At 37.3% G+C, this 9436-nt stretch overlaps 1 protein-coding gene and 1 non-coding gene across 2 annotated transcripts; both read right to left on the bottom strand.

Moving 5' to 3' along the window:
* Nucleotides 1-483: 483 nt before the first annotated feature.
* Nucleotides 484-5123, bottom strand: nabp1a (nucleic acid binding protein 1a). Its single transcript, XM_061053835.1, has 6 exons — nucleotides 4193-5123; nucleotides 3866-4004; nucleotides 3058-3129; nucleotides 2568-2652; nucleotides 1965-2034; nucleotides 484-1460 (listed from the first exon to the last, which is right to left on the bottom strand). Exons 1-6 carry the CDS (start codon nucleotides 4284-4286, stop codon nucleotides 1249-1251), a joined length of 672 nt encoding a protein of 223 aa, XP_060909818.1. The 5' UTR covers nucleotides 4287-5123; the 3' UTR covers nucleotides 484-1248.
* A 1201-nt stretch (nucleotides 5124-6324) lies between these two features.
* trnas-cga (transfer RNA serine (anticodon CGA)) lies at nucleotides 6325-6406 on the bottom strand. Its single transcript has one exon. It is a non-coding gene; the product is annotated as a tRNA-Ser (tRNA).
* Nucleotides 6407-9436: the final 3030 nt, after the last annotated feature.

Here is a 9436-nt window from a genome sequence, read left to right as displayed (position 1 = left end):
TGATGACTGTACCACAACCCAGTGCTCACATATCAAAGCAAATGTTTTGTAACATGTTCTAAAAAACTGCAGTAATTTGTTTGTGAGCACTAGATGGTGCTGTTGAGTAAAAGCAGATTGGAGATTGATGGACGATTTGCTGTTAGTGATAGTATCACTATTATATACTGACAGATTTAACTCATTAAAGTGTTTATTAGAGGAGGTCTCCTGCTATTCTACTTACAATGATCCTCTACAGGCCTTTATGATGGAACTGTTCATACTTGTGGCCAGAAAATGTTCGAACACCAACATAAGAAAGAAAAAACTGATAGGGGAAAAAGACGACTACTAATGAACCTTTAAAAGTAGACCTATTTTGTGTAGTCAATGTATTTTAGTTTTAACTGCAATTTACCCAAATGTAAATACATGTTTTTGAATTATTAGTAGGTTGTGGTTTATTGTCAAAGACACTGCAGAAACCAATTGTTGGCAGTATAATTTCTGTAAAATTTATTCGGTGAACCGTTTTGCCAGTTTTTACGTGGTCCCACCTTGGCTATGGTACAATTGATAGCAATGACCAAGAAAAACATGTCCTAAGAAAAAAACAAAAGTCTCATAATTCTATTCTTAAAATAGTCAAAACTTACACCTTTCCCGTCACAGTCACTTCAGATACAGTTTGGTTTAAAGAGAAATGTCACTCCTGCATTCAGTCACAAAACAAATTTTCACCAACTTAAGGCCTTTCCACTAGAAAGTAGAAATCGATTTCCTGATTTAAATGACAGGCAACATTGCCAACATAAGTTAAGAGAAGAAAGTGCGTCAAGTGTTCAAGTAGGGTGTATAGTTTGAAAGAATATAACAGGGTAGGGCAGGGGGAGGTGACACTGGCACAGAGCTGGCAGAAGTTCTAGTGAGATTCAGAGGACAGGGGTGCAGAAGGCAGACCACAACTCAAGCATCCGAGGCTCAGCTATGTAAGAAGTCCTGATAGTGCATCAAGTGGTAGATCACAATGACATTGTGCTGCTTACTGAGTGCACTACGCTGAAAATCCAACACAGTTGATAAGCCTGTAAAAAAAAAAAAAATGATGCAAGTCTCTAATGACGTAGTCTCCAATTCAATTCATTATTCTGAAAGCCAGCATAGGCTGTGACGAGGAGGGGGCACAAATGTTTTTTTTTTAAAAATGGGGATGGGAGACATGGAACTGTCCATCATTTCCCCCCATGATCCCCCATAAACCCACTTTCATCTTTTGGCACGTCGTGGGTCCCTGCCGTTGGTAATGGTAACTGAAGACTTTGCTGCAGTTGGAGGTCCTGCAGCTGTAACTGGAGATGCTCCATTTCCAGGTGAGCGACCATTGGGTCGCCCAATGCCCCCATACCCAGCCTCACGTGGTACACCAGGCGGTGGGTTGTTGTTGTTATTGTTGGCAAACGGGGGCATGGCACCATTTCCTGAGGATGGAGGGAAAAAAAAAAAGTCCACACAGAAAGTTATATCGAGACTTTAATTTTTTTTTAAAGGCTTTTGTCACATAAATCCTTGAGACACACCGCTGAAGAGAATTCACAGGCGTTAATAATACAGCTAATGACAGCAGGATTTAAGTTGTTTCAGTATTTGGTCATGGTGTTAAATTAGTGACACCTGTGATTTTGTTTGACTGAGACAAGTCAAAATGTCTTCAGTGAAAGATGCCTTTTGTGCCTCTAATTCTCATAACAAAAAAAAACCGAGACAAATGTTGTACAACGTTAGTAAGCAATTTAAAAAGAGGCCCTTCTCACATCATTGAATCTAATTTGTGTTGCCTTAAGAAATACTTGAATGTTGGCAGCCTTATTGTGCTGTCACAGGCAGGTCGCACCATTGCACGGTACAAACTTTCATTTCCTGTTGTGTTCAAGTGTGTTTCAGTAGAGAAGGGTTCATTTGCATCAAAAAGAGAACATACTGACCTGGTGGCGCAGGTGTACCTGAATTCTGATTGGGCGGAGAGTTTCCCCTCTGATTCCCATCTGGTTTACCCTGTAAGTGGAAGTCATTGTCATCTTAGAAACACCAACATTGTTGTTCGACGTGAATGTGGAATTACAAAGTAGCAAGTAAGATTTAATTCATAATCCAGTATAGGCCATCAAAAAAGGAGGTTTAATGCAGGAACTGAAAGGACTTTAAGTTGGCCTTTTTAACTAAATATATTCTCCTCCAAGAATGGTCACATTTTTTCATCCATACAGATTGAGCTCCAAATGTAAGCAGCCATATGAGGGAGAGTATCTTTAATTTAGCTGCTACCTGGGGCTTATGACATTCATTTTATTTCAATCTTACCACTTTTTCAGATTGTTTTGGCTAAAGCATTGTTACCATGCAAATGTTTTAACACTTTGTATATCCCAGTCTATCCAATACAGAGTTTAGTTTTAAATTGACATATATTATGCCTTGCTGTTGCACATGAGGGATGTGACTGGTTGCAGACTCATGGCCACTCAAGGCGCTACGGCAAACAAGTCCTAATTTTCCTTAAGACAAATAGGTTATGTTTGAATACTCACAGGCTTGTTTTGCTGGTTTGATTGGGTTAGAAGGTCTGGGTTTGGTTCACTGAAATTTGGAACTTCTGAATACACCATGCAGAACCTACAGGGGGAAAAACATTGTTTGATTGATGAAACTCTGAAACACTCATGGTCTGATCAAACGGCATAAATGTTCATTTTGCTCTTTTGTTTTGAGATATTTGATTCACGTATTTTCAAAAAGGAAACTTTTTTCACTACATTTGACATTAAAGCCAAAATTAGACTAGTGTGTTTTTGTGTGATAAAAGCTGTGTGTTGTCTTAAGAGATATCATATGTGACTGAGAAAGTAATGCTCTTAAATAATAAAATTGTGTTCATGTAAGAAAAAAAAGTTTTGCCAATGTTATTTTTGAGCATGTTTACTGTGTTGAAAGTAACAGGTAAACTATCTCGATCTTAAAGTCTGCATATCAAGGGACCAGAACTTAAGTACACACACTGATTTGAGACAAGTTACTCACTCTCCAATCTTCTGCAGATCTCCTCCTCTTCCAGTGTATAGCGTCAAGCAGCCTTTCCATATTGATGCATAGCTAATACAGAAAATCACAAGGTTGATTTAAGAAAACAAAAGATTATTTCTCAAATATATTTAAAGTCAAGAGTCTAATGTACTTAAGTCAACTGTCAAAAGCAGTTATATATTTGAAAAGATCTGTAACTTAATGTGAAGTTATGTTTTACAATCATTAGACCCACAAACAGATGACTCCTCTTACTTCTGCTCTTGCAATGATGGAAAACATGGTTTTGGTGCAGATGTGGTCAGACCGAATTATTGTACCCAGTAGAAATGACCAGAGGATGTTCTCTATGCAATTAATTTGTTCATAATACATTTCATATTTTAAGCATGGATCAAACATCTAAATATTCCTAAAGTGCAGCTTCTTAGAATCCGATGAGTTTCACTGTTGTTATGATGAAGTTTATGAGTCCCTGGTTTGTACAGGACTGTAAAGAAAGACTAAGTAATTGTAAAAGAGTTAAATAAATCAGGCGGATGGTATTTCAATAACTTGATAAGGACCAAAGTGTTTGTCACACATGCTGTTTCATTTAGATACCGTACGCCATGGAAACATGGAACATGGAAGTGTTTTGGAATTGTTTATATCCAGATTTGGTTCAACAAAAAGTTTGCTTTTTTTAATAGAATAGACTAGAATTACTTTATTGATCCCAAACTGGGGAATTTAAATGAGTAATTGTAAATTCTGAGAGAAAGTATCATGTCTTGTCTTGAGTTTTTCCACAGCACAGTCCTACCCCCTGGTCAGCTTGATGATGTCGCCTGGCTGGATCAGGCTGCCGAGTTCATCCCAAACAGAGATGGCGATGCTCCCGCTCTTGTCTGCCACTTTACACGAGCGAACCTCATGACCGTCTTTCGTCTTGGTGACTCGCCCTGAAAACAAGAAAGCATGAATACACATTTGACAACACAAATTCACAGGGGTTACACACCAAAATGTGATTTAAGAATGTCCCAATATTTCATAACAAACAGCCCATCTTGACGTTGATCTATCACCACTCGCCCCCTTTAAGAACAAACACACACGAGTTGATGGCATGTGAAGAGATGCTACTTACCTATTTCCAAAACGATGAAGACGATATTCAAATTTTTCGAGCCAGGCTTCACGTCCTTTATCAAAAACACGGACTCGTTTGTGGTTGCTGCCATTGTTAGTCGATGCTCGATCAACTTCTGTCAATTAAAAAACCCCAGTAACAACAAGAGCTCACTGTAGTTACTGTGTAGCTACAACGTTAGCTTTTGGCTAAGCTACCTCATTAGCCTGCTGGCCAAGTGGGCACTAAAAGCTACTCCAGACACTTTGAGATATGCTGTGTGGGTGGTCGACTACTTTTGCTTTACGAAAAGTGAAAACTGGCCCCTTGAAAACGACAAACAAACTAGCAATGTGACCACACTAGTTCGCAGTGAACCCCGTACGAGAAGCTAGTTGGTTAGCTGCCCTCTTTTACATTTCAGGACGCAAGTCTCCGTGCGTCTTTTCCCCACGATTTTCGCCATAATGACAAGTTGAATCTTCACAATAATCCAATTCGCACTTAAGCAGGACGATTTTAGCAAACGCTTGTTGGCCACATAAAACAGTATCAGTAAGTTGCGACTCAAACCTCAAGATGTATTTATGACCGCTCCCCCTGGTTATTATCCCTTCCGCTAACTATTAAGAGACTGATTTCACGTCTCCCCCCTGACAACGTATTTATTGTCTCCCCTGGCAACGCAGACGACTCCAGTTTACGTTAATATTTTCAGCTCAGCGCATTTCTGTAGTGATAAGCTTTTAGCATGGCGGCTAGCGCGCAGTCTGCTTTGTTGCGAGACTTGTGTGTCTAAAACTAGCTGTGGTCCCCTTTCAACGAAACAGTTGATCTAAAAGGGTTTATGTTCGGTGCCCTGGTTATTTATGCCTACACAACACTGAACACCTCCCCCCCCCACACACAAAACGCTTTGTATAAAATCTGTACAAGCTGTTAACTTCACGCTTTCCCCTGCTTCAACAAATGCCCCAAATGTGACGTCAAAGCGCAGTGCCGGTCTGTTTTAGCTAACGCGGTAAGTTCCATTATCTTCGTGGAAAAGGGATATACACGTAGACTTTTCCTTTGATGTGCGTCCTAACACAAACAATTCACGCATGCCGACTTAATATTATTTTAGTTTTAATTTATTCGTTGTTCAATTAAATGCAGTCCTGTTATTTTATGCAGAGAATGTGCTTAACAGATAACAGAGAAGATCGTAGTTGGTTTGACCCATTCCCTTCACTGATGGTGCATTCGTGTGGTGTCGGACGCATCGGAAAAACGAGTTTCCGAGTTGTAAAAATGCACATGAACGACTGCTCAAGTCGGAACAACAACTCGCAAACTCGGAAAAGAAATAGTTGCCCGACTTGCCGTCAGAATCGTCATCACATGGGGGGGGGTACATTAGCTAAAAGTATGTTTCGCTAATGTTAAGATACTTTTTTTTTAAAATTAATTCACGTATCAACTTTTTGCTGAAATATAACTTGTATCAGAGACATTCACACATCTTCTTCGTAACATCTACGACGTTTGTTGTTGTTGTTGTTACGACAGACTTCCCGAACTGAAATTACGTCAACACTTATTGTAGAGGTTAGAAGAACGACTTTCCAACTCGGAAACGGGGCTCATCCGAGGAACACCTGAATGCAGCATAACAACCGGGAGGACTAGTGTGTTTTACCGACAAAGTCCAAGAAGAAGCTGAGATCATTTTTGTCACTGAAAGCTCCACTGATCTTTAATTTAACGTAGCCTACATATTGCTACCAGAACAAACACTATTTTATCAATTTATCAACCACTATGTACGCATTTGCAGAGTATGGGGAGTGAGTTTTGGTTCTCTATTATTTAAGATTATAGGAGAAATATTTTATCTCGATGGACATTCATCTACCAAATAAAGCTCCCATAACCTAATCCCTTTAAAACACCACAAATAGCTGCATTTGCACTGTAAATGAACGGGAATGTTTTGATACTCTGTAATAAAACCCGTATTTTAGATTTTGGAGTAAGCATATATCAATAGAAAAATATCCCCTGTCAAATAATGCTTCCTGAACGGAACAGATCCGTATGGTCGCACTTTTCGATGGGTAGCATTTTTAGACATAAATAAAATATATATATAAAATGCAAAACGGTAACGTCACGAACAGGATTCGAACCTGTGCGGGGAAACCCCATTGGATTTCGAGTCCAACGCCTTAACCTCTCGGCCACCGTGACGACTTGAAGAAGAAACTACACCGAAAGATCTTTTAAACATATAAATAAGATCGTCATTTCTACTGTGTGTGATGGCAGAAGACGTGAAAGCTTTCCGATTTGTTTTTTTGACATGCTTATTTTAACAGCGACTTGTCAAATGTCAGATAATGTTGTGGAAGAATGCACATGGTGTCGTCTTCACTTTGGACACAAGAGGGAGACAAACACCATGGTAACTCCAGGGCTCACCTTCACCATCATTGAGGAGTTCAGAGAAAACCTCAACGTGGTAATGGCCTACATCAATATTTGGGGCATTCTACCGAATTAGTTCAAAGTGCAGTCCCATTACAAAAAAATAAGTTTAACAAAACAATTAAGTTTTCAGACATGAATATTTACTGAGATTATATTATGATCTATTTAAACCCAGGGCATTAAATGAGATAGTGATAAGCTAAATAAATAAAACACATTATAATTTATAGGGTACTTTCTATTGAGAAGTAGCTGTCCCCAAATCTGACCCCTAAATTTCAGTTTATGTAAATACCAACATTTTCTAGATTTGTTTCAACTGTGTAATTTAAAAGATCTTTAAGATTTAAGCCACACCCCTGCATTTTTGACCAGGAAGTGACATAGCATCCCTGTCCCCCATGGCTGCATGATAAGCAGCTAAATCCCATAGTTTTTAAATAAATGTGCTCCAAAGTCTGAAAATCAGTGTGTAACTTTAAAAATTGTCACTACCGAACCATTCTCTTCAATTATGTAAACTTTTTGAGGTTTTATGCAAATTATTATGTTTCTATGGGTGTACACCTCTTCAAAGATGTGTTCGCTAGCCATGTGCTTGCTAGCATTCTTTAGTTATGCTCAAAAATGAGGTAGAATTGTCACTACCGAAACAGTCACTACCGAATCATATGGTCAAGTTCGGTAGTGACATTATCATTTCGGTAGTGACAAAATAGAATTTTATTGACCACTTAACATAGGCTACGTGCTTGTAATATTCCCAACATCAAGCATGTTATGAGTTAAAATGAAGCAATAAGGTTGAGGGAATATGATAAAACACTACAAAGAAACTACCGAAACACTGGTTGTTTAAAAAAAAAAAATATATATATTTATATATATATATATATTGAGTTATCAACTAAAACGTTATGATACTGATTGGTTAACTGTATGTTTCATCTCATAAATCATTAACTCTGAAATCAATCTGATCAGTGTTTTACATTTTAGAAAGAAAGATTGGACATAGATTTTGAAGAATTAAAAAAATTGGAATTTGAAATTTGTTAAAAAAATAATTTTTATTGATTTTATTGTGAAAACCTTCAATAAAAATTTGTAAAAATAATCTTTACATAAGGGAAGTAAACATAATACTAACAGGTTAACATAATATTGTTTTATCATAGTTTAATACTATGTTTCAGTAGTGACACATTTGGGGAGAGGAAATACATTCTAAAATTCTAAAACTACAATATCAAATTTGACTGTTCTTTTAGTAGATATGTGTACTTCAGATATGGAACAATATATATAGGAGAAACATTTTGGGAATAAAACTTTAAAAATTTCAAAATATTTCCAACCTGACTTTGAACCTATTCGGTAGAATGGCCCATTTACGAATAGCTTGAAGGGACAAAACGAAAGGCAAGCAAACAAAGCCTATACGCTACTTAACACATTTTACCATTTTGAAGTGCCAGTATTTGTAAATACCCATTTAATCCCTATTTTAGCCCATTTGTGTGTTTTAATGGTTTTAATATGATGAAGGCCTGTTTCTTGACTTAGATATCTTGATTTATTGAGCATTTCCTACATGTGTTTTTCTTTTTCCTATTAATTTGAAATATTGGCATAATTGCTGATGATGCCAGTGTCAATGGACCCGGATACTCAAATTTCATAGGCTATAATCTACTTCTTGTTACCTTTGGTGGTAAGTGCAAATAGGCAAACCTATGATGTCTTCCGCATTTCCAATATTAGGTCTACATCATTCAATTGGAAAATAAACAGGAAATACAGCAACATGGCCTAATCGTGCCCTATTAGCCTACTATAAATACTTCTCATGAGTCTGTAGTTTTCAAGATTTATTTTGTAAGTATAGCTTCAAACCAAATTAGTGTTATTCTAAGTAGCCTATTAAGGACTCCATTTATGGAAAAAATTTGCATGTCTTTTTAAATATAACTTTACAGGGATTTGAACATGTTATTCCCCTTTATTGTAATATGGTGGATGCACTGGGCAGACATCTTTTTTTGCAAATAACACAGCTGTTGCTGTTAATATTAATGGGGTAGGTTATGAAAATGTTTTGTAATGAAGCAAATCTCCACCGTCTTTGACCCTCGGTTTGATTTAGAGAACCCTTAATCTTCAAACTGTGCAGTATGAATAAAGGATTGAGCAATTTAACCACTCCCTATACTCCACAACTCTATTACCTACACTAACCTTCACTAGATTATGTATTATTTACTCTGAAAATTACAATTGCCTAGTGACAGCGGGCCTTAACAGCATGTTTCCTTCAGTACTATAGGTCAAATAGGAGAGTGACTATCATGATACGCATGACACAAAGAACATTATCTCCCATAATCTCATTTATATGAAATGCAGCCTATAACATTTACCTCTCTGCTACACAAGAACTGAAAGTCAAAACAGCAAACATGTGAATGTTATCAAACCTTTATTGATAATGAAAATACTACAATTTTGAAAGGAAGCGCCTGCATGTTTACAAGATGCTTGAAACAAATGTCAGGAGGAGAACATTAACACTCATGTGGAAGGGAATCTTCTGCTGTGAAGGAAACTTCTTTGGTTTAAGGGGTCAACTAAGGGAACGAGCATAAAGAAACTTTTTTTTTTTTTTTTAAACATAGATGATGCTAAACAATATATTACTACCTGGTTATCATGTGGATATGTTCTCACATATGACCAATATAAGACAGGTTAATTTCAAGACAAATACAATCAGACCTTTAGACAAATCTG

Source organism: Labrus mixtus, chromosome 13, assembly GCF_963584025.1.
Source record: "Labrus mixtus chromosome 13, fLabMix1.1, whole genome shotgun sequence".
NCBI lineage: Eukaryota > Metazoa > Chordata > Actinopteri > Labriformes > Labridae > Labrus > Labrus mixtus.
The sequence above is the reverse complement of the archived record's forward strand: the minus strand, read 5'-3'. Positions and strand labels throughout refer to the sequence as shown.

Coding starts and splice junctions, on each gene's coding strand:
- nabp1a (XM_061053835.1), bottom strand. CDS start 4,286: ATGGCAGCAACCACAAACGAGTCCGTGTTTTTGATAAAGGACGTGAAG. Junction 4,005..4,192: donor CTTCATCGTTTTGGAAATAG/GTAAGTAGCATC, acceptor TCTTGTTTTCAG/GGCGAGTCACCAAGACGAAA. Junction 2,035..2,567: donor CAAACCAGCAAAACAAGCCT/GTGAGTATTCAA, acceptor TTCCACTTACAG/GGTAAACCAGATGGGAATCA.